Source organism: Anopheles ziemanni, chromosome 2 (genome assembly GCF_943734765.1).
Source record: "Anopheles ziemanni chromosome 2, idAnoZiCoDA_A2_x.2, whole genome shotgun sequence".
Taxonomy (NCBI): Eukaryota; Metazoa; Arthropoda; class Insecta; order Diptera; family Culicidae; genus Anopheles; species Anopheles ziemanni.
Genome location: NC_080705.1, coordinates 26,085,102 through 26,110,986, shown reverse-complemented (window position 1 = coordinate 26,110,986; position 25,885 = coordinate 26,085,102). Strand labels below are relative to the sequence as shown.

The 25,885-nt window shown below is 46.4% G+C and overlaps 2 protein-coding genes across 2 annotated transcripts; one reads left to right on the top strand and one right to left on the bottom strand.

The window, feature by feature from the left end:
- Window positions 1-929: 929 nt before the first annotated feature.
- Window positions 930-24,236, bottom strand: LOC131293290 (rap guanine nucleotide exchange factor 2). The gene is made up of 6 exons (XM_058321371.1): window positions 24,159-24,236; window positions 23,691-24,113; window positions 6,462-6,650; window positions 2,404-6,385; window positions 1,710-2,081; window positions 930-1,024 (listed from the first exon to the last, which is right to left on the bottom strand). Exons 1-6 carry the CDS (start codon window positions 24,234-24,236, stop codon window positions 930-932), a joined length of 5,139 nt encoding a protein of 1,712 aa, XP_058177354.1.
- Window positions 9,200-10,359, top strand: LOC131282170 (uncharacterized). The gene is made up of 2 exons (XM_058311575.1): window positions 9,200-9,446; window positions 9,778-10,359. Exons 1-2 carry the CDS (start codon window positions 9,444-9,446, stop codon window positions 10,357-10,359), a joined length of 585 nt encoding a protein of 194 aa, XP_058167558.1. The 5' UTR covers window positions 9,200-9,443.
- Window positions 24,237-25,885: the final 1,649 nt, after the last annotated feature.

The window sequence follows — 25,885 nt, the reverse complement described above, 5'->3', positions numbered from 1 at the left end:
ACACGTTTGTGCGAGTTTTTTAAACACTTATCTCCAACTTCCGATTTTACCTGTATGGGCTGTCAGGGCGCTCCTCACAATTGTGCATACCTAATGAAATCTTGCTTGCTTTCTTTGGTAGATACTATGGAGCGAACAGTTAGTTGTAAATAACTGTAATAACAACAAGGGGAGGTTAGCCTCGACTTCATATATCTCCTCCACATTCCAGAGAGTATTCCTGTAAGACGGGGAAAGTATCCTTATGGTCCTGAATATACCGGACGGACCCGAATGGGTACAGTAGGTAGTGAATATACGTAGCCAGGCGTGTGCTACTAGTCGATAGAAAAATATGCTATCTCTTTGCTTTGCTTTATCATCAGTCTTGGGATGGAAATTAGTTTTTGTTGTCACTATAACTTGGGCACAACAGGTTCAAGTGTAAGCTTAATGGTCAGTCGTGGAGATTTTTTTTGGGAATCGTTTCACTTTATACCTTTTTCAATGTATATGAACTACACAAACAAATCCTAGACAAGCTGTATCAAACAGAACTTTATCAGGCGCTTGACTTTAAATCGATTATGGAATGTGATGGAAATGAAAAACGAAGGATTTTTGTTCTGACCAGCTTGGCATAGAGTTGAAATAAACAGCGTTTAAATACTCAGAAAAGAGAAAAAAACAATTCGCTTCTTCTCATCATTCATTTAAACATCGATTCGATCAATTCAACAACAATATACCATCAACTAGTTTTAACTTTTTTTTCCTTGCGTGTGTTATCTGGTTATGCATAGCAGTATGTACTTTTGTGACTATTTTGAATTCCCGTTATTTAATTATCCATTAGAAATGCGGTGTGAAAAACCTTCCTTTTAAGAAGCATATTATACTGATTCACAGGATCTCGGCTCATTGTTGATGCCCTCTTTCCCGGGTTCGTCTTAAACGTCCGTTGAAATCGTTGCCAGGCAATCCGTTTCAACGGATTCGTCGTTCGGGTCGTTACCGTCGTTTGGCTTTGAATTACCAGCGTGCTCTGCAAATATGTAACGTTTCCAGAGCGTGGTCAACGTGGGCGCAACAGTGATGTGTGCGGATGAAAAAATCATATTGACAGGATTTCGCTACCACACAGTATTCACAAACTGGCACATGCTGGAGAAGGTTGTAATTGAAAGATCAACAAACGGAAACACGACATCCGTTTTCCATGCAGCAAAGACTGAATACATGAAATTATAACGTTCAGTGACGACATTATGGAACGGAAGAAGGGAAAGGGAACCATGACACGACAGCATATCTATCAATTCTTACAAATATACGAAAACAAGTATGAGTAAAACCAGTCATTCGATCATCTCATTCCCAATTGGCATTCCCTCAAAATAAACCAAAAAGAGAACATTCAATGGATTTTAAAATATAAACGATAAATATACGGGCCAAACATTCCCGGAATAGAAACAATCATGCTGAAGAGAATCAAGGAAAACAATCAAATGGTGCTTATCATATTCAAAACGAAAAAAAAAGAACTAAAACAGATGAAAATAGTAACATCGATAAGAACGAAAATAGATTCAAATGCTTACAGTAACATCAAATATGTAAAGTAAAAGATCTAAGGCAATAATAGAAGAATAAAACCACTACACTGATGGCAGGAGTAGAAAGTGAAATCTTTGCTACCTAAAAAAGCGACAGCGAATGGCACTTACCGGAAGCGGCACTGCTAAGCACCGTCACGGAACTGCTCTCGGCGGACAGGTCCAAACTTGGCGGCGGTAACGGTGGTGGGACCGAATCGAGCACACCGCCCGCCCCACCTACACCGACCGTTTCGTGTAGTCGAGCCGGGATTGCCGGAGGTAAACTCGACGCAATCGATGCCCCACCGCCGGTCGCACCGGCGTTGCCACTGTACATGGGCGACATGGCGTTGACGGCCGGTGCCACGTAGTTCGGTGCAATCGGGGAAATCCCGACGGCGGCGATGATCCTCGAGGAGGCACCAAAATTTTGGTGCGGCGTTGGGTAGGGTGGCGGGATTGTGGTATTATTGCTCGCTATCCTTCGATGGGCTGTTTGAGCTGAAGTTTAAAAACAAAGACACATAAACAATGTTTTTAAAGGACAGGAAACAAAGGAATTGATTTTTTATATTTCATACTCAAAGTGTCGCCAGCGTTTTTAGAACATGTTTTAGTACAATCATTTTTTATTTTTTTAAATTCATAAAGTATAACATTTATATAGTAGTAGGCTTTTCTGCATCTGGTTTCAAACAAGTCTTAGCAATTGTTTTATTAACAACTTTCATTAAAATGATGGTACTAAACAAATGTTCTAAAAACGCTTGCCAGTCAAAGTGTTAAAAGCAAGAATTTGTTTGTGTTTTCCAGCGGCACTTACCGTAGTTGGGGGGACTTCTGAACGAGCTACTCTCCGGGGGCAGTTCCATTGGGGGTGGAATTTGACTAGGTGCATCGACGGAGCTCTCCAGTATCCGGCTAGCCATGACAGGCCGCCCGTTCGGGTACATCGACATGGTGGTGCTGTAGTTCGGTGGATTCGACAGCATGTTCGGTAAATGGACACCAGCTCCACCACCTCCGCCGGCCGCCGAGGACATTGTAAATCCTCCTCCGCCACCTCCGTGACCCTGCGGCGGCGGATACTGCGGTGGTCCCATTACACCTACCCCAGCCACAGTACCTCCACCACCTCCACCAGCGGCACCTCCTACCGCCGAGCTAGCACCAGCACCGGCGCAACAGTGTGCCGGCGATTGCGCAGGACTTATCGTTAGACCAGTGCCGTGATGCAAATAGGCCGTCGGGGCGTGTCCGTGGTGGAAATGAGAGAGGGTACTGCCGTGATGCCCACCAGGTAGCCCGCCATGATGGTGATGATGGTGGTGCTGGTGGATCGTGTTCAACGGCGGTGGCAATACCGAACCTACCGATGGATGTCTCGGTTGATGGGGCCTTGTTTTCGTTTGCTCCGACAGTGATAGCAGCTTTTTGACGGCCTGTGGCGAGGCGGCACCAAACTTCGGTGCTCCACTGTTCCCACTGCTCGCACTACCGATCGACAGACTGCTCATGCCCAACCCTAGGGCACCCTTTTTGCCCTCGCTCGTCGAACTCGTGCTCGAGGTGGTGGAGAGCGTCGGTGAGGGATACCGTTTGCGCACCTGCACCGTGTTCGGGGTCGTACCACCCTGCGCCTCACACTCCAGCGACAATCGATGCAGTTCGTCCTCGTCCGTCGTGACCTTCATGTTGTTCAGGTACGCCTTCACACGCCGCACCATCTGCGCCTCCTCGAACATCTTCTTCGGATTCGGTGCGGCCGTTGATTTTTTCCTCCGCTTTACCGTCTGGCTGTGGACGAAGGCGGCCGCAGCCGAGGCCGGTGGTGGTGCGGATGGTGGAGCAAGCATCAGATTCCCGCTGCCCGACGGTACCGACATCTGGTTCAGGGCGAGCATGGCCGAACTGGGTGGCTGACATTTGTACTCGAGCATCGTCAGAATGTCGTACGGTGAGTTGCACATGTGCAGCAGCGTCCGAATTTCCTTCGACACCATGCGCAGCTTCTCGAAGTTGATAAGATTCTCGATCTTCGTATCGTTACCGAGATGAATAAAGGTGAGATCTTTCTTGACAACCGGATAGAACGGAATGACGGGCTGCTGGGCGTTTAGCTCCGTCTGGATGAGCTGCCGGTACTTTGACATGTTGCGCGACGGGTCCATCAGGTCCTGCAGGTCGTTAAACAGTTTCTGGTACTTTGACGGCAGCTTCTCCCACGTTTGCCGCAGCCGACTAACGGCCGCATGACCCAACCCGCTGATGATCGCAAACAGACTGTTGAAATTCTTGCACTCCTTGCAGTGGCGTGCGATCTTGATGAACTGCTTGATGATCTTGCACCGGCGCATCATGTTATGCTCGCTGCACACCTCCGTCACCACCCAGAACATCTCCCTGTTGACCAGCTCCGCGAACCGCACCAGCATTGGCTTCCCATACCGGCTCTTCAGATTGAACAGATCATCGATGTACTCGGTCGACTCGATCTGCCGAAAGATGGCAAAGTCCTGCAGGGTCAGCTGAATCGCCAGCTCGTTCGCGTTCAGCTGCAAAAAGTGTACCGCACTTTCGCGAATCAACTCAGGCGCCACGTCGTCTGGCACGAGCGTCTCGGTGATGCCGTTCGTTTTCAGGTAGTAACGCGAGCTCAGCCCGATCCGCTCGGCCAGGTTCTGCAGCTGATCGGGCAACCGGCGCTGCTTGATCATACCACCCTCGCCGACGCTCACCTCGCACAGGGAAAAGTTCGAACTCGGGTCGTGTATGCCGAATTCTTGCAGCGCCAGCATGACCACCTCATGCGCCGTCGTTTCCTTGTGCACCAGCAGATACTTGCACGTTTGATCCGACTTGTACACCTTAAGGATGTGCTCGGGAAAGTCGCTCGCCCGCAGCTCCTCGTAGTACAGCGTGCCGCCGCCCCCGTGCTTGGGGATGATCGCCTCCGTCGATTGCGCTTTGGCCGGGGTGGAGGGATTCTCCCGCAGATCGGGATTGCTCTGGTAGGCGGCGGTCGAGGTCGGCGGTGTTTCGTCCGAATCGGCCGTCGTGATCGAGGAGGTCGATATCGACGACGCCTGGGAGGAAAAGTTCACGCTGATGCCCGACGAACGATCGCTTCCGTCATAATTACTACCATTGTTGCTGTTGCCATTGTTCCCACCGGCACTGCTGTTGCTATTGTTGCTGCTATTAGTACTGCTACTGTTATTGTTATTATTATTGTTATTGATATTATCATCCTGGAAGACCTGGGTATTCTTTGGCAGTAGGTTCATCTTGATCAGTGCCTTCTGGATGCGCTTTTTGCCGCCCAGCGTCATGAAGCTGCCACCCTTGTTGTTGTTCATCTGCGACGAGGAGGAGGATGACGGTGTCGACGCCCCACCAGAGTCCTTCCGCCCGTACTCGATGTCACGCACCGGTAGCGGCATGAGGAACTGCGGCAACCCAGCCTTGTCGACCAGATCGAGCGACTTTTGCGACTGCAGCAGATCCGCTCGCAGTCCCTTCTTCAGGTCACCAAGCTTCAGCTTACTCGAGTCACCGCCACCACCTTCCGCGCTCGACAGCATACCCTTGAACGCCCATAGGTTGCTCTTGACCGTAATACTGAGATGTGTCGTGCCCATCAGAATGTCCAGTGCGCGGGCGCACGTCACGTGTTCGAAGCTTTGCCCATTTACCTCCAGTATTTGATCGCCCCGTTTGAGCCCCGCATCGTACGCTTTCGTTTTTGGCTCTACCCGTGTGATGAAGATACCACCCGGACCGCCCGAGACCTGAAAGTTTAAATCCTCATCCCGCGAGCTGCGCGCCAGCGTTACGTTGCGCTCGCGAGCATTATGTTGGGCGTACACATGCAGCAGTCGCAGCTGCTCGAGCATGTTCTTCTTTTCCAGGGCCGATTCGAAGATTTCCAAAAACTCCATCATCTGCGGGTCGGTGTCAAAGTCCGTGAAATGGTTGTTCACCCAGAGCAGCACCACTCGCGTTACTCGATCGCAAAGCACGCTGTCGCTCGACCCCAACGAAATGTGATGACCCATCGAGACAGCCGTACTGCTGTCCACGTGATCGGTAGATCCGGTACCACCACTGCCATCCTCGATGTTCGTGGTTTCCACGTTGAACCACTTGAGCAGCTGCTTGGAAATATCGATCGGATTGTTGATAAACGTGCGGAATGTGAGGAGGAAATCTTCCACATAGTTCGGATCGGTCTGGGTTGTGTCCTCCACCAGCTGGTGCATCAACCGTTCCACCGTTCCACGGATAACCACGTAGCCTTTGCGGGTGCCATTCTCTCCGGTGCTGTTGCGCAGCTCGGTTACCATGACCACGTGCCCGTCCTCTTCGATCTTCCGTATGTTGTCTTCGCCCTGGTGCTGTATTCGATAGTAGTCCGTCTGTGTAATGCACACGAACTGGCAATCATCGCACTTGGTCCGCATCACGCCCCGATGGTACAGCTTGTCCATCGTTGGCATAATGCCGAAACTGTCACCGTAGTGCAGATACTCCACCTCCCCGGTGCTATGTTCGATCTCCACGTGCCCATTGATGAGCACACTCCACGAGTCCAGCTCTTCGCCATCGTTCATGACGACCGTGCCGGCCTTTTCGACCACCGCGAATACCATCACCGAGCAGAGAGATCGCCGGACCGCGAACGTCATGTTTGTGAATGCTTTCAACTTTTGCGTAAACTCGAGCAGCACCTCGATATCGTCCACCGTACGATCGCTCGGATCCTTTTCCAGGCATTCTCGTACCGTGTCACGTACGCTTAAACTCTGTGAAAGGCAAATGAAAGGGCGCACGATTAGACCTGACGGAACGGGGTGGCTATACGCTAGCTTTTTTACTTACATCGATACTTTCAGCAATATCTTCCTCGTCCGAGTCAACCACGGACTCCACCAACCCGGACAGATCGACCTCGTCCGAGTCCAGAGAAGAGCTTGTCACCGATGTCATGGTATCAGCCTGGCTGGTATCACTCGAGTGCGATAATCGATTTCCCTTATCATAAAGCTCTGGGTAGATGTTGGTTGTAATCTGCAAAAGAAGAATAACATATTCATTTCTGTGTTATTTTGACTCAAACCTAAGATCCTTAAACTTTAACATTCCGCAAAACGACGATTTCTAAATGAGCAACAGATACAATGCTTTTAGTACACTTTAGTACAAAAGCTCTCGTTTTTCGCCGTGTATTTCTCCACGGATATATAAGATAAAAATGCAATTGATTATCAATATCCTTAAACAAGGATATCCTAATATCCTAGAAAACTTTATACTAACCAACCCAGCCCGCAAGAATCACCCGGGAGCTTTAATTTTTGTATGTATTGTCCTATCTGTACACGGGCGAGCAGCTCACTCTGCTTCCCTTTCATTCCTCTCCAACACCCCTCTCCCACAAATTTGATGAGGCGAGATTCTCACTTGGCTCATTCTGCGTCGTTCTCTGTTCGAAGCGTCGAACGGCGCAATTAAAAATAAGCTTTACTACTTTTGTCTCGTTTTTATTTTTTTCCCTCGCTTTCACACCTGCGGCAGGGTACCCCCTGCGATTTACGATGTGTAAATATGTATAGGTTTAGCTTCAACCATTCGTTCGCACCAGCAGACGCGTACCGCGTTTCTGGATTTCTCTTCATTCTTTCATTCGTTTCCAGTGCGTTCACATGCGTGCGATATGATTTTAATATACTCTTCAGTCTATCGCTGCTAGCCGACGCGGTAGCATGCCATAGAAGGCAGCGGAATTTCGTTCCTGGACACGCTTTGTTAAATGTCCGTATCGACCATAAAAACACGCTGCGGTCTCAACCGTACACTTGCCACGCGGTATATGCCTCTTCTTCATCCGTCATTCTCCGTTGCCACCGCCGCAATACCAGTACAGAACATTTCAACTAGAACAAAATCTTCGCTCAGGATAAAACTGTTTCCTAAACGTATCATTATGTTTCTTGCAGTACCTTACAGTCATGGGCAAAGTTTTAGTTAATTTTTGAATGCAAAAAACAAATATATATATTTTATTAATTTTATTTTTATGGGGTGAAGGAAGCCTCGGAGACGAAAGTGGTGCAAGTAAAAAAGTTGTAATTTATTGTTAAGCAAAACTTTGTCGAAGACCGCAATTAGCTATCTTCAACCGTTTGCCCGTTAGAGCCGAAAAACTGTTTCCCTTTAGGTCACGAACAAATCGATTACATCAGCATGTCGGCAGATGATGCACATTCGATTTCTGAAACAAAAAAAATTACTGAAAAATTCTATATTTGGACTTAGAATTTTTTTTTCGTGATGCCTGAGCGCATCAAAACTTATTTTATATTGGACGCAAGAACGGTGATTGTTGGAGCCAGCGATGGCCTAACGTATATAGTTTGCTATTTTCAGAAGGAAGGAACGGAATCGACACGCGACGACATCGCGCCGCATAGAAGACCCCGCCGCATGCATGCATGGAAGAGCGTGTGCGCAAATTGGACGGAGCACGCACAGCCAGCCGACTGAGACTGCATCGTACCAGCGCTGTGGACATACTGCTGAACAGACACGCGCGATAGATTCAGGAAGTCAAGCTGGCTAAGGAAAGAAAGAAAGAAGAGATGAGACAGAGAAGAGGCGCGAACGGTGACCGAGCCACGGGTGCACGACCACCAACGCAGAAGTCAATGCGAAGCAATCGCGGGGCGTGGCTGGTCAAAGCTTACGCTCCGAGCTTTTTTCCAAAGCTTTGCCAATTCCTACAGGGCATGAAGGCAGAACCAAAATGGGGCCAGCTAAAAGGCCACTTTTTCACTATGGTGAGAAAGCTTTCACCAGTGAGATTTTGTGGCACTGGGAAGGTGGTTAACACGAGGCTAACCGCCGACCAAGGTTTCTAATCAACAAGTATTTCTTAGCAAAGGTTTGTAGTATTAAGGTAGGCCAAGATACTTAAAACCAAGATGAAAACATAAACAACAGCTGTCAAAAATATCAGACATCGTCCACCTGCCGATCGCGTCAGTTTGCACAACACGCCGTTCGTGCGCGGTTTTGTATTCCTTTCCTTTAACTCCACTCAATTGAAGTGCAAAAGTGAATTTATTATTCCGGTCGGGAAGCTCACGCTGTCCATAATGCACGCTAACCATTGAGCTAGCTAGGAATTACATTCGATTTCGCAAAAGATAACGCCGCGTCGAGCGGAGCATCCGATTGGAACAGAACGAAAAGGTGGCTTGTGCGAGGGGCGGCGAAAAGCAGTGCAAAAATATTGTTTTTCCACATCCGGGACAGACAGACGGATAACGTCATACAGCTGTTACGGTTGCTGCGCCCTGGGAAGCTGCGTCGAAAAAGCTGCCAGCTCGTGTGTGAAAGCAATCGATAATAACACAAAGCTAGCGCGGGTGGTAAAAACAACAGCTGGTGTACTGCGGGGCCCGAGAGCGGCATAATATTTTCATTGCAACTGGTTTAGATTCACCAGAATCATTAGAAATTCAACAGCAGTGCAAACGTGACTGTGCCTTGCATAAAAATATAATACGGTGAAAATTGATGGTGGCTTCGGTTGTGTAGTTCCAGCTGCACCTCGAGAGTCCTTGGTGGAATATTCCAGGATTCCTATAGCAACGCACGGCTCCCCAGCAACCGCCGCAACAACGAAACGTACCTTCGCGACCGAAACTAAGGAAACCACCTACGACTAGGAAAAGTCGGCCTCGTCTACATACTCAACAACGCCTGCTCAGTGTCTTTCTGTGCTCTGCTTGAAAAAGCAGTGCGTGTTTCCATCGAAAAGAGTAGAACCGGCAGAAAACCACCACCTGATTCACCAGCATGGTAAGGAGGGCATTTACATCCAAATGTTAGCATAACATCATCACCGCATGCGTTCTGTGTGTATGGAGGCATTTTCCATTCTTTTACTTGCTTTTGCACACACCACATTTTTCACACGACTGTTTTTGCATGTAACTTTCCACGCCTTCCATAATCATGGCCAGGCCATCGCGTGGTCAAGGGCATGTGTTTTCACCAAAAACACTGCACGAAACCCACCTAGGGTGGAAACAACAACTTTCCCCCAGTCATTCGTAGAAAAATATTATACAAACATGCGATTTGACCTTTGTTTCATTTCTCGCCGTTGTTTGTTTGTTTTTATTTTTAGGCATCTGGATCCGTATCCGTTTCCACAGGAACAAAAACTACCAACAAAACGGGTATCACCGGAACGTCCGGCGCCGGGGTAACCACGGCCGGTGGCGGTGGGGCCAACCGTAAAAAATCCGGCCCGAAGTTCGAGCTGTCCGACGAGCAGCGGCAGGACATCAAGGAAGCATTCGATCTGTTCGACTCGGAGGGTACTGGCATGATCGACACGAAGGAGCTCAAAGTGGCCATCCGAGCACTCGGGTTCGAGCCGAAGAAGGAGGAAATCAAAAAGATGATCGCCGAAATCGACAAAGACGGCTCCGGGAAGCTGTCGTTCGATGACTTTGTCCAGCTGATGACCGTTAAAATGGCGGAGAAGGACTCGAAGGAGGAGATACTGAAAGCGTTCCGGTTGTTCGACGACGACGAGACAGGGACCATTTCGTTCAAGAACCTTAAACGGGTGGCCAAAGAATTGGGTGAGAATTTGACCGACGAGGAGCTGCAGGAAATGATCGACGAAGCCGACCGGGACGGCGATGGGGAGGTGAACCAGGAGGAGTTTTTAAGGATCATGAAGAAAACGAGCCTCTACTAAGGACTAGGTGTGCCAGAAAAAAACGAATTGAAAACCGTGCGGCGCTATCATAGCGAGTACCTAAACTATGCATTTAATGTTACAGTAAGCAGGTTAGGCAGTATTTGTTTAAGCAACCGATATCTTAAATTAAAATTTTTAAATTGAGTTCACATTACTTTTAACATAAGCTATAATTTTAATTATATTAAAGCGTGAATGTTAACCTTAGATTCTGGAAATGTGGGTTTCACCTAAAAAAGATATTTTTTTAATTTTTAATGCATCTTCTACACCTACATCACCCCGTTCTCCTCAATAATGAATGATTTTCTCAAAGAGAGCTACTACAGAACGTTTGTCAAACGAATAACTTATAATAAGAGGGTAAAAACAAGCGAAAGCTATCAGTAGAGATGAAAACAATATTTATAATCTGATAGGAGTTCGATTTAAAAAAAACAACACAACTTCGTCACAGCTCGCAAACACTGCACAAAAAAAACTATTACTTATGAAGCGATAAAAGAGAAACGAACCGTACCAGAGACTTCTTAACCTTCCTCCAACACGTTATTCATAATAAGTAGATTAAAAATCCCACCTATTTGACTTTTCTCTGTCTCACATTTGCTCCGAGACGAGCTGGAACACCGAGCCTGTTGTAGTAGAACATGTTTTCTCCCCTCAAACAAGTCTAAACCAAGTTCGTATCAGTAGCAAACCGATGCACTTTTAACTAGTTTTTTGGCTTCGGGTAGGAAAGTACCGCAGCTGGCCTAAAACGGTGGTGGGTAAGGGAAATGGTTTGGAAACCACCGCGCAGTCCAGGTCCACCACTCTCTTCCGCTTATCGCCCGCCGAATAAAACGGGCATACCAATAGAAGACTCAACCTCTTATTATGCTTCCACATTAGGCAAAAGACCAGACAACGGCAGCACGATCAATGGCGGTGCTCCGGGTAGGGACGCGGAATGCAGCATCATGCCGGTCGTACGTTGTGTCACGGGCGCGACGATGATTTATTGGGTAGGAGAGTTAAAAAAACAAATGCGCTCTACGGCTTCTTTTAGGCTGATAAGGCGCGCTCTGATGTAGTGAGTTCATGAAACAAAACGAGAAGAAATCTTAAGAGCATAAACCGGAAAGTGTACGTTTGTGAGGAACGGGGGAAGATGGAGAGGGAACTGCATCGGATGAGCTGTGGATGTGGGACGAAGACGAAGTGAAAGGGATTTCAGCGTGTCTAATAGAGCTTGTGGAATCGTGTCGTTGGAATCGTGCGTATTTTCTTCGCTCGAGTAGAAGCGGGTAGCTTGGGAGAAAGGTTTGATCAATGCTTCGACCCCGCGTTGTTGTGCAAGAGGGAACCCGAACGGGAAACGAATGTCAAAAATAAATATTGGGATATATTTTTCTTCCACAAAAACATGTTTCCAATCGATCATTTTCGTTGATGACATTTATCTTCTTATTTGGCTCTAAAATAATGAAAAACCATTTGTTTCTATTGGAATACGATGTAGCACAAGCTCCAGCGACCTGTGAAACTGTGGTGTTCCGGTCGGCAGGAGTCCTTTCAAACCATTTTAAAAATAGACCACAATCCACTACTGAAGGACGAAAACCGAAAGCCGTTTCCATTCGGTCAGTAAACGGTTCAAGCATATCGGACATCGATATTTCAAACAAAGCGATCCTGCTGCTGACGCATATCAAACAGATGTTAGCAAATGATTTGCGTGTAGGTTTGTTTCAGTTTCGAACTTTGCACTCAACTCGGGGAAATTGGGGATCGATCCAAGTTTTCCCCGTTCCAGGATTCGCAGCAAAGTTTGTTCGAAAGACGAACATTCTCTCCCCGCCTCGAGGGTTTGTTCGGGATCTGCCAGATAGTTTCTGGTTGCTTTAATTGGATGTCAATCAAACGCAGCTGGAGCGACACGCTGTGTGTCCTGCATCATGCTGCGTTTGGATTTAAGTTTGATTTTCCAGTGAAATCACTGCTTCCCACAGGGCTTTGACCGAGATAGAGAGAAGCTCGAAACGCAAGTGCACAGAATGCACGACTTAACTTTCCAACTTGCGTCGAAACAATTTGACGAACGTATATATAATTTTCCTACACAACCCAAATTCACCCAACCGTTCGACCATCCGTGCACGACCACCGGATCATCGATCGTATGGGGGAAACCTTATAAATCATGCATTAGAAATGCGAAGCGGATGGGTTACGTAATGTGATTTAAATTCCGAACGACGCACCATCAAATTACCGATAGTTCACGACACCGGAGTGTGGTGTGGGGGAGAGGGTGAAATGTAGAGCTACGTCGGAAAATATTGGATTGATGATGACAGCGCAGCAGAATAATCAGCACGGAAGAATAATTTGCTACATGAAGAACTTATTTACAGACAGTTGTTGGGTATTCTGATTTGGGCCAAATTAAATTAAACACAATATATGTACATCATCTCAATATAAAAAAAAATGTTTAAATCGTTTTAAAAATCTCAATATGAAAAATTTTAATTCTAAACTATAGTAACATCCACTATAGTAACCTCGAACTAGCACTTGTAAACTCAAATTACCATGGCAACGGATGAAACATTTGACGTTCAAGTTAGGGTTCAAGAACCGTTAGGCAGATAGCGTTGAGTCATACATGATGTTTAATGTCCTTTAAAATTTCCTCCTTTTTTGCTGCATTTAACGATCAACTTGGGCATTTACCACTTGAACGTATAGTTTAGGGGCGATTTACCAGCCAGTGAAAGGGAAAAGTAAAAACTCGTATGGTCATTTAAAATCCTCGCTCGCTACCTTTCGCTGCTCAAACAACACTACACTCTGTCCAGTCTGGCTGTTCCCCAAAAAATGGCTCATAATTTTATGTAAAGTATCTCATCGAACCAACCAGAAGCGAAAGGAATCACCTCCCGTACATCCTCGGAAAAGCGAGACTCATTAGGTGGCCATAAAACAAGCACACTCCACAAAATGGAGAAACAAAAATGGGTCCACTTAATCGACGTGCGGGATAAAGTGGAGCCGCACTGCATACCGAATGTGCGGCTAATCTAATGGGTGGAACACACGACGGCTCATCGCCCTCCCATCTCCTTTATAACTCCACAAATATCTATCTCACTTGAGCCGTTGGTAATTCATTTGATGGAGGAATAGAGAAAAAAACGAAGCATGAATGTTAAACGAACCGAAAAAGGGACGGAAAGCTGTGGCATGTCGGGGCAGCATCGGCGCACATGCAGGCATGCACATTTTAAGTGCGCCAGATAAACCAGACTGCCAGACGTCCGCGTTTTACGGTGGATTGTGGAAATCCATTCGAAAACACACAGTCATAGAAACTGGACGCGCCGCTTCGTTCGGCGGCGGCTGCGGGGCGTCGAACAGTTGATGCTGGATCTGGCTTAGCTTTGGCTGACCACCGTTAACCCCCAGCGAGATCCAGACGTGTGCGCACTGCCTGTTTATGTTTTCGTTAGCCACATTCCACTAGTGTAGGATTTTTGTGTGTTTCTTTAGTTTTGATTAGGTTGTTCACGTTTCGATGAACGGGAAACCCAGCTCAGCTTCCCTAATGAACTTTTAAGCAAGACTTTAGGGACTTACGTGTTTCGGAACGCACAGAAGAAAAAACGGTCGATTTAGCTTCATCACAAAACGCACAGACAACCGCTATTTCTAACGTTACTGCAGCTGTCTTTACAGCCGCGAGGAAAAGCCCATACCATACCCACGTGTACTCTTTTCCGAGTACCGGTGCCCGGAGAGCGGCCGAAGTGAAAGTGGGCTGCTCATACAGTTCGAACTCTCTTCTCTTGGCCACTTTCGAGGTACTTGACGCAAGGGCTTCCGTCTTTTCCCCCTTTTCTTTCTGCTTGGGAAATGCTACCTTTGTCAGCATCCTTCCGGCAGGACTCGGGCTGCGGAAAGGGAGTATGTGGCACCAGTACCAATACGTGGAACATGCTCAATTGGGCACTTAATGTAATTGAAGCCGTTCGTCGCGACGTCAACGATGGACGCGGCCTCTTCAGCAGCTTCAGGTCCGTGTCGTTTCCCGGGGGAACTCTACTGGAAGTGTCGAGAAGTCGGGCGAACGGAATAAAATACGGGTGAAAAAAAAACTGAGAAAAGGGGTGGCCACCACCCAAAAGACTAACCATTTTCCTCTTGACTCCCCGCCAACCGCAAAACCGCACACAAACCCACCCGACTAAAACAAGAAGAAAAAAACATCCGCTACCGTTACGAACAAATTTGTACGCGGTTTACAACAATGGGTGACCCCGCGACAATGGTGGACCTGCCGCGGGATCATCAGGCTATTGTGTCGCGATGGTCGAGTGGCTATGGCATCCTATCTGGAGACGGAGAAGAACGTGTAAAAAAAAAAGAAACATAGAGGCAATAGACATAAGAGTTTAAGAGGAGGGAAGTACCAAACCGCCCCGGTGACAAATTGCGGTTGGACAATGTTTCACCAAACAAGCCTTTTTGTCGATCTTTGTCGGTCTTTTTCTCTCGCTGTATCCGACAGGCACCGAAATGCTCGATGAAGAACAATTTGGAACAAAGTTTCCAAGAGAGTTTACGACTTGTTCAAGCCTAGAAGAAGTTTGACGAAATATGGAAGCAGCTGCAACTCAACAGCTTCCGGTTTTCTCCATTTTCTTTCCCTTTGATTTAAGTAGTTGCCATTTTGTTCGTAAATTAAAGAACATTAATCTTCCGGCAATGCGTTTTCCATAAAATTTTTTCATCGAGAGTTTACATACGAGATCACAGAAAAATCCACAATGAAACATTTGCTACCAATTGGTCGGTCAACTTAAATTTTCTAGTTTACTTAAAAACCCCTAGTCCGTAATTTTTTTTTATTGATGTTAAATTAAATTGACGGCTCGTAAAATTCTCTCGGGTCGTGAAACGGGTATATTTGTGCCAATTTGAAAGCAATTTATTTGAAGGAACTATGAACTCTGAAACATTAACAAAATGATCTATAAACCACTCAAAAATTAAATTCTTTTCATTCAAAGATAATTTTACGTTGCAGCATTTTGTTTCATACACCAAGGATGATTTGCTTTCCGATTGGGATCACAAAGATGACCTTTGATAATCAAAACTATTAATATTTATGCCTAACGCAAATCATATAAAGTTTCCTCATCACGAACGAAGATGATTCAGCTTGAGAAAAGCTTGTTATGCTGCCAACGAACGCGGTCTATCCTGTGAAGCTGCATGAAATAAATTATTCCCCCATCAGCACCGCAACCTCCTCCGCCTGACCTTCCTCTCTCCCACCCTCTCAAGCCTTGTGTCAACGGTCGGAATCGTGTCAAGCTACCGTCAACCATCGGGCGCACTTCAAATTGCATTTCCAACCCCGGGCAGCAGGAGGAGGGAAGGAAGGAACTCCCGTTTTTCTTTTCGCTTTTTTCCGCCTTCGAAATCGAACCACCAAATCGGTGTCACCGGCCAATCGTTGACCCTACGCCCCGGGTTCGTCCAGAAGCGGGGCATAAGAAGTGTAAAAAGGGAAACAAAGTACATAAATGCAGCAGCATTGGCCGGACGCCGCGACCCACCATTTTCCACCGCACGAATCGGATCTCTCGTCTAATGATGCTGTTCCACTGAACTACATCGATCCGGCAAACCGGCGCGGGGTGGCGGGTGGCGCACGGGTGCCTTGGACAGTTGCAAAGGTGTTGCCCTCGTTTCTCGGAGTGGAAAAAAGGGAGAAAGAGCAACACCAGCAACATCGAAATGCATGCAGCATAACGAAACGGACACCACTCACGGCGGAGGTGTTTGTCCTGGGGTTGAGGCGTTAGAGAAAAGAAAAGCGAAATGTGGCCGGCGTCTGGTGTGGGGGGGGACAGGACAGGACAGCTCGTGAGATACAAATTGGTTTTGTGCAAACAAACGAGCATATAAGCCGAGTGTGCTCGGGTTGTGATGATGAGTTGTTTGCCCAGCATTTCCGGCCCGCAGATGGGTGGCCGACATCGACGATCCTTCGTGGGCAAATAGTGCTCTGGCATAGGGCTGTGGGCGTTAGTGAAATGACCGTTGGCGACATGAAGGGTGGTCCCGACACTTTCCTGCGATACACAGATGTTCAACCATGCTTTAAATTACCATTCTGTGGGATTCATCCAGATGAATCGAATCATGTTTAAAATTACCATTTTGTAGGATCTATCCGGATGGATGTTTTTAATTTATTTATTTTTTCACGAAAATAGTTTAGGCAACTATGTGAAACATTTCCGATGGGCGTTGGGTTCGATACGAAATATTAAAAAAAGAACATCAAAATAAATGACCACAAAATAAAACATAGTTTTCCAATACGAGTTTCCTTCGTAGTCACCTATATTTTCCTCTACGGCAGCAATTTTTTACAATCAAACATTTGTCGCATTCTAAAAATTGTGTCACGTTACATAAAGTTAAATATGACGAGCAGTTTTTGCATTATACAAAAAGCAGCTTTAGTATCAAGAATGGTGGCGTTTGGCAGCTAGAACATAATTATAAAATTTCTACAATTATCTTGTTTATCCTTAGACAAAAGGATGATTTTAATAAAGTTGCCTTGGAGACAAAAAGTGATACGCTATTTTAAAAACTAATTCATCAACACAAGCCTTTGAGACAATAATACTTGCTTCTTGGACAAAATGTAAAGGCAACGGCTGTATAGAAAAGGAAATTGTCCACGGCGAACATTTCAGGGTAGAGAGTTTGATGAAAACCAATTCCATTTCACTACGGAAAAAATACCGGGTACCGTGTCCCAGTTTTTCACCTTCTACGGGCGCGGTAATTCGTGCATGCGTGTGTGTGCGATCGAGATGAAACCGTGCGTCCATTCATGCCACAAGGCAGGCCCGCAGCACGCAGCATCGCTCTCGGTGCAATACACATAATGTTTATTCATGACTTGAAGTGCAATCAAACGCCCGGGAGTGGACGAGGTCGGCACGCGCCCCTAGCATCGCGATCGTGGCCAGAGGAAAAGCCACCGGGCGAGAGGAGGAAAAAAGTAGTGAAAAAATGATAGACCACACGCCGCAACGCCGCCTATTCGACACACACCATTATGATGGACAGTCAGTTGTTCCGAGACGATGGAGAAGGAGTTGAAATAGTGAGAAAAAAGACACACAGCAAGAAAAAGAAATGTTTTCCTCCAGAGTAGACCAGAAGTGGCTTCGAGCTACCGGAGTTAAGCCTTCATCAGGCGTATGCATCCACACCCCAGTCCGACGTAACGTTGGTTAGTCGAGAGGAATTTCAGAGACTCACAGAGAGATCCAAACAGTAGGAAGTGACCACTAACAGTTTGACGCGATAACATACGCTCGAAAATGACAAGCAGAGCGACACAACTAATCAGAAGCCGCACCTCCACATGTGGCTTGTGAGAAAAAGACCCCAAAGAGGAAACGAGAAACTGACTGGGAGGGAATCAAACAAACAAGGTGTGATAAGGAGAAAGTAAGGCTGGACTGTAGGAATTTTTGGGCCAAAAAGTAACAGAAAAGTTGAAAAAATCACTGCCAAAATTAATAAACATAAAACCCAAGCGCGACAGAAATGAATTATTCACATGGAAAGCAACCGATCGTACATTGTGAAACAAATCATGAACAAACAAGTGAAATTAACACGAGATACGTAATAACTGACTCAATTGCGAACAACGTTAACTGAAAAAAGTTTGTCTCGTTGGGCAAAGTAAAAACCTCAACCCCTTTTTTTTTTGGTGAAATGAGCAATCAAATAATCACGCTGATCGTAAAGCAAGCAATCACCAAAATATCGTTTTTTAAGGGAAATTTTTCCCACAAAAAGTCGGAGAATCATTAATTTTACATGCCGCTAGAAATGCCGTTTCTTTGTGAATAGCCCCGCTCGAGGGCCGGCGGTTCATCATCGTGAAGACAAATCAAACTGCCTTATTTTTAATGTTTTCGCAAGCCAATAAATAAAAATGCCAAAAATTAAAGTACACCTTAGTAGTAGTGGTGCACAGGTACCACGTTTCCCTCGTCCCGAATGGATTCGGGGGGCTGGAGCTGCGAATGGAAAATATAAAACTCCCCATGTCGCACACTCCACATGACGCAATCTCATCGTCGATCATTAGCCTAACAAGGAACTACTCATTGGATCATGTTGTGGGGAAGCGAGACAAAGCGGTAAACCAATAGTAGAAGCCGAAACAGAAAAAAAACAGCATAACAATAAACCAGTGCGATTCCGTGTTGCACAATCGCGACGCCGAAAGCTGACACTCGGGGGGAAAAGGGAGGCAAGGATCGTCGGCAAAGACCAAACACATACCGGAGGGGGGGCACACAGAAACACCAAATCAAATCATCGCGCAAAGCTTGCATCGTAAACAAATGCTCATAAGTGCTTGGGTCATACGCGTAACGCACGCGCGCGGAAAAAAACATAGATACGCACCGAGGGAAACATAATAAAAATGCTACATAATCTCTTATCCCATAGTGGCGCTTGGTTCGTGCGTGCGTGCGTGCGTAAGTACGTGCGATAAATTGAAAGACTTGTTTTACAGTTTACAGAAACCAGAAACTTTCATTGCTATTCCGAGATGACTCTTCCTTGTTTTCGGAAAGCGGTTTCTTTATCGTTACGGCTTGATGATGGGAATAATAACTTTTTCTAGGGATAGCAAACCGATTTAGCAATCATCATGATGATGATTCGAATCTTTTTATAAGTCTTTTAGTAAATCTTGCATGATTGTGTATTTTAAACACGCGAAATCAGAGATTAACTGCTTGACAGTTTTAATTCATAAACGGAAAGTCGAATCTCAAAAGAACGAAAGAATAATTAAATTGTTTTGAACACGCGAAATCAGTGATTAATTGCTTCAGAGAGAGATTAGATTCATAAACGAGAAGTCGAATCTCAAAAGAACGAATGAACAATTGAAAGAGTTAGTGATCGCCACAAGGATTGGAATTTAAATAAGACAACCATCTGTAAAAGAGTTACTAATTTCAAAGAGATGCAAATTTCTAGACTTAGTTAAAGAATTACTTATCGCCAAAGAGAATTTTTGACAAATTTCAAAGAGATGCGAAACCCTAGACTTTGTAATGAATTACTTATCGCCAAAGTGGGGTGAATCCTTAATACCGATTCGGGATCCCCAAATTTTCTACAACTATTATCGAAAATTTCGAAGGAACTTTTTTAGAACTCACTAATAAGTTGGGAGGCACCAGGCAAACGTGTTTTAAAACAACCGAAAGCACACTTTTTTGCCACGTGGAGTTAAAGAGGCTGCAGCTTTTTCTCATACTACCAGAAGGCGGTCGAGCCGAGACATACATCTACCTTTAGCCCTTTTCGAATTTCCAACGGACGTGAGGGATGACCCCTCGTGTTGGCCGCAATTCTGGAGCCATTAGTGCTCTCCGGTTGCATTAGCTCACGTTTTCACCTCGATAATGGCAACCTAAGTACGTCCCCCTGCTTAACCCCGCAAACCCTTTTTGAGAAATATGAACTGCATTTCAAAACGGGTTTGTCAGTATGTAGAGGGTTCTTGTTTTCTTTATGGCGAAGCGAAAGAAAAAGGGTCTCCACAACGCAATTCACATGGCGCACCAGTGTACAGTGACAAATCCGGAATGGAGGGCTAAACTGGAGCAAGTGCCGTTGATTGCTGACTTGCAAATTTTGCCGAATGGCACAGAAAATCTCGGCGTATAGGTAGTTCAACCGGGCGGGGACATTGAAAGAAAACCGCTTGTCTATTTACAATGGAAAATGGAGGAACATGCTGTCAGCTATTGTGTATCGGGGTTCTGCACCGCACTGCACCCAAGTCAGATACCATAGTCCTGCATGACATTGTTGTTTCCCATTCCTTGGGGATCTTCTTGAAGATAATCGTTTGTCCGAGGACGGGATAAATTGTACAATGTCTACCCTAGAACGACGTCCTGATAACGTAACAAAGAAAGGCTGACCTTCAACAGGATTGCGATCAAAAGCATAAATGGAAACATGCGATATGGATTCGCTGGATAATATTGTATCTTTTTTATGTTGCGACCCTTCTACCACACAATAAACACGTGCACTTGGCAAGGTTGCCATTGAAAGGTTGTGACAACAAAAGGGCATAAGTTACATTTTTCAAACAGCAGCAAAACTGCCTCGCAACAACAAGAGATAAATGGTAAGACATATATAAATTGGATGCTTCCATGCCAAGCTCTGCTCCCCCCTCCCGAGAACCTAACCTTGAGCTAAAACCTGGGACACTTCCATGTGGAAATCATGCTGTGGCATACACCATCCAACTCCCATCGACTTCCTCCCGCCATCATTGCGAAGTCAAGTCACGGAGAGGGTCGCCACTGTGGGACATCTGGCTTTTACCAGGCCATTTTTTTTTTTCGCTAATGTCCATTCATCAATCCTGTCGCGATTAGATCATGCCAATGCGACCACCGGTTCCATGGTGGCTCCCGGAGCTCAGCTTGCGACGGTAGATTAGTCCTCGTTAGGGTGAGAGATCCATACGCTACGCGAGTTGTGTTCCATTAACAGAGCCATTGAAATTTAAATTAACCAAATCCAGTGCTGGTGCCTTATGGATCAACGTGCGACATTGACGGCTTGGAGCAAGGGGAGTTCGGTCGGTCCAATATGCGGCCCATATGTATGGGAACATGGTCGAGCAATAAATCAAACAATTCACCAACGATCTCCAAACGTCAAGTGTCCGGCACAGTCTGTAGCCCGGAGGGGGGCCTAGGGGGCTCCCCAGAGGGACCCGGGATAATGCTGAGCTTATTTGCGATGCTGCTTCTTTTATGTGCTGTTTATCCATCAAAGGGATCCAGTTCAGCCCCGGTCGGTCTGCACGCGGACCCTTGTGTTTGGCGAGTGCAAATTTAGGCCACCTGATGTCAATCGACATGGGGAGCTTGGGTCGACACACACACACACATAGTGGGGACGACAATCAGTGTGATTGTTAGGCGCACATCTTCGCACTGACGCACGACATGGTGTTGTTTCACCGAGTACGCCCTGTTCCGGCACACTCCGGCAAAGTTTGCCTCCTGCAAGCGGAAATAGAACGGTTATGAGTGGATTCAGTCAGTCCGGGCTCCTAGTGCGTCGCCAATCTGTTCCCGCGGCATGCCTTCAGCGGAGGGCGGATTGCTAATCCACTTCCATCGCGCGCCGAGAGAGTTGGAGCGAAATTATTTATCCACCGGGGCGTAACAACCGTCAACCGAACGTAACGCAAACTCATCCCCTCGAACGCCATGTTGCGGTTTGGAAGAAGGAAAACGCTCGTTACAACTGGAAAGAACTCGCGTAGGTTCGAGCTTCGGTTTTGCGGTTGAACTAAGGGATGGGGCTGGTGGAGGTTTGAACTATCCATTTAAAAAAAACTAAACCCCTTCACTGCAGCCCACACGCCTTATCCCTCGATTGCTTCCTCCGGAACCACCGCACGCTCCGCTGAAAGGTGACGAAGTGCAGCGTAACAAGATTACCTTTTTATGCACAACAGCGAAACCGAACGCGACCTCCCCCCGTGGCTCAACGACGGCGACGATGGTGGAGACCTCGAGGACGTTCGAACGTGAAATGTGTTGATTTCGATGTCGATTTTTAGAGGGAGAAAGTTCACGACTGGTGGCAAAGAAAAAAGAAATTACTTTCGCGCGTTCCGTTGAGCAGTTTTGTCGTCGATGGAAACATTAGCCGAGGCGCGGTGAAGCGCGTTACATTAGTCGATACGGCCACTTACAGCGATGGTTCCGTTCCGTTCGACGGGGAAAAACAAGACGAAGAAAAGGGAATGTTTTTTCCTGTCTGTCAAACGGTTTTATCGCCGTTTTTTTGTGAAAACATCACAAACAAACTATTATTATATATGACGGAGTTATTTTACGATCTTTAGTGTCTTATACGATTCAATCACAGTTGAGTTAACTTCGAATGCTTGCTTAAAACACTAAATATCACCTTGACACAACTTGTTTTTTTACATGTGAAACCTTTACAAATCGGTTGCCGGTTAAGAATTTATGAGCAAAGATAACAACTTACTACGACTACACTAACTTTCTTTAAGTGTCGTTCATCATGCGTTTGACGCCCATCGTTAACAACATAGGCATTTAAATTTGAACATTAAATAATTTTGCGTTTATTGCGTTACCCCCTCACCACCATGTAACCATCTGTTTTGCCTAAAACTAGTGTTGAGTCACAAGGGCAAATATATTCATTGGTAAAGCAACTCAGTACAAAAAACTCAGCTGTAACTTGCGAATTAATTTCGAAGTAATAAAAGTGGATGAAAAGGTGATGTTATACACGCGAAAGTACAATAACAACACAAAATAAGATCTAAATTCGATAAAAACGTATGAATCAAACATTTTTAGTTACATGCTTGAAAAAACAATTATTCTGATTCATAGAAGGTTAGAAAGTGGAAAAGGCGGGTTTGCAAACCCAATCTTCCGCAAAGGAAGAAGGAATCTAATTGTGTCGAATTGTAGCATGAAGTAAGATCATTTCATGCTGCCAGCAAATCAATACACCATGCTAAAATAGTTTGCACAAACATGTGATCAATTGATAGACGAGAACGAAGGTAGAATTTGTGATCGGCACAACTATCGACCGCAATGAGGGTTGATCATATTTGATTGGTACTGACACGTGTCACTCATCAATCAACTTCAATTGTATTGCAAGCCATCGTAAACTAGAGCGCAATATCTGAAAATGCTCAAAGTAAACTTTTCAGAACGCATACCAACTTTTTAATGCCCAAATGTATAGATATTCTTGAAAAACGAAAAGAAAAACAACATGACTATAATGCATGAATCAGTATATTCCACTGACTCACTGGACTGGAAGTGGGTTTTCGATAGCATTAAGTATAATGAATGAACCCAAAATTTCGGCAGTTGATTGAAGACTTTTTTTCATTACGAAATGTACAACACCTAGGAATGGTAACTGAAATTTGATAACAAATTCAGTTCAAATATGTAAACGCCGACCCTAAAATGTAATACCAGGCTGATGACGAACCCTTTTACACCCTCAATGGTAGTGTTACACCCATCGGTTTATTTATTATACTACACTAGCCGGTCATGGACTGTTTGCGTGACACGCGATGGATGGTGTGGACGCTCCTACATTTCTCGAGAAAAAAAAAGGAGAGCAAACAAGAAGCACTATATGTAGGTAAAACTCACCGAGTTCGTGTGTTTTAGGCGATGCATCGGTGCAACATGCTTGACGCTGTTGCTGATGGTGGCCGTGGTCGTACCGGTCGCATGGTTGTTGCTACAGCTGATGGTAGCGGCCCCGGCAATCCCACCACCGCCGCCGCCACCGCCACCACCACCCCCACCTCCACCACCCCCGATGGTGCCGCCGGTACTGTTGACACTCGCCAGCGCGGCAACGCTGCTTCCAGCACCGCCAACAACAACCGGATAGACACCTAGAGCCGGACCGCCACTACCGGACCCGCTCGCCGCCCCTGCTGCCGAGTGCGGGGGAAGCGGTGGTGCTGAAATTGGGCCAATGCCTGGCCTACCGCCCAATCCACCTACGGCTTCCGTCGGAACGACTTGCCGCAGAGGATGCTGCGCTAGATGCTGCTGGTGATGGTGCTGGTGGTGTTGGTGGTGGTTATGATGCTGGTGCTGCTGGTGCACCCTATTGCTGATGCCGACGACACCGTACTCGCCACTCTGTTCCGATGGACGACTAATTGGCAATTTTCTATCGGTCATTTATGACCTATTATTTTTAGAAAACACACTTTTCCAACACAAAGTACACACACACCACCGGCGACTTCGTTCGATCTTTTTCACTCCTTTTTTTTTTTGTTGTTGCTGTTTTTGCTTCCTCACCACCCCCCGGGGGGCTCGCTTTCGTTGATGGACTTTGCAAGCACTCTATACTTTCCCCGCCATCGGTTTGATTTTTCCTCTCATGGGGCGTATGTCTTCGCTCGGGATGAAGGTGAAAACTCCGGACTTCAAAACACACCACTATTTCCAGCTGTATTACACTACGCGAGCCATCATCCCGTGCCGTAGTTGCGGCCAGTAGGATGCCGGAAATGCATCGCCAGCGGAACACCGTGCCCCCACCCTGGGACTACACATTGTCGCCTCTCGGGGCCACACAGCACTTATCCACCCCTTTTTGAAATCATCGGGAGGAAGTTGTCCCGTAGTTTTCTCACCACACCAATTCTTTCTTGCGTTGCGAATAAGGTTAAGATGTTGCTTCACCTTCGCTACTGCACGGACCGACACATGCCTTGTTACGGGGTGTTATCAATATGCTCCACTCAATCCTCGACCGCCACTGGTAGCGACATCCGATTCAGCCGGTGATCGACGTTTATCGACAAGGTAGGAAAAGGTAATTGGAAAACAATCTCCGGTTGAGATGCACACACAGTCCTATTTTTATGTTTTTCTTTTCATTCACTTCATTTCCATCGGTGGCAACAGCAGAATCGGTATTAGAACTGGAGGAGACCTACAATAGAGGAAGAGGAAAAATAGAAGGTTAATGTATAAATATGCGACATTCCACCTGAGCTGGTGGAAGAGCAAAAAACGTCAGGTTTTTTTTGCATTAACAAAGCGGGCCCCACGCGTCACAAGCCTCATTCCAAAGGGTCTCTGGAAACTAGCATCCCTTTCTAGTCCTCCAACACAACACACGACTCTAAACAAAAAAATAACACACTCCCTGCTTCTAACCACCCTCGGTGGAGAAAATCGAACGTAATCATCTCCACCCCGACGGGGGAGGCTGTACAGGTTTTTCTTCTACCCCTCCTCCGCCAGTTTGCGCAGCCAATTCCTCAGCCAAATGGCCCGCGTCAGGTCACACGAAGGAACAGGTTTCGTCTTTCCTTCAGAACAACACATCTTACGCGATGTGTGTCTGTGTGAGTGTCCGTGGGGCCCTAGTGGGTGCTTTTATCGCATTCACTTGCACATTCCACCGCGAAGGAAGTGCGCCACAGCCCCCGCTCGGTCGTGACGGTCGATCCCTACAGGTGAGGTTTGCAATTTTGCATCGAAACTGCAATTTGTGGCACTTGCTGTGGTGTGGCCACCGTGTGGCGCGTCACGAAGGTTAAAACTAAACGAATTCCAGCGACGTTCGGTTACGGTCTCGGTCGTCCAGTGGACAGAATTGTGCACGATTGTATTCTTTGTTGCTTATTTTGTCTCCTTTCGCGCTAACGGTTTCGTGCGGGAGTCGATCGACTTTGAAGAGGGTGCTCCTCGGGGGGTTTTGTGCCAGCCGGATTTGATCAGGAGGCAAACTGACGCTGCGGTCAAACGGTTTCTTCAAGTACTTCGAGGGGCCCAATTTTCCAACCGCTACTTCCGGCACGACTGTTGCTGTT

Coding starts and splice junctions, on each gene's coding strand:
- LOC131293290 (XM_058321371.1), bottom strand. CDS start 24,236: ATGACCGATAGAAAATTGCCAATTAGTCGTCCATCGGAACAGAGTGGC. Junction 2,082..2,403: donor CAGAAGTCCCCCCAACTACG/GTAAGTGCCGCT, acceptor TTTAAACTTCAG/CTCAAACAGCCCATCGAAGG. Junction 1,025..1,709: donor GCTTAGCAGTGCCGCTTCCG/GTAAGTGCCATT, acceptor ACATATTTGCAG/AGCACGCTGGTAATTCAAAG.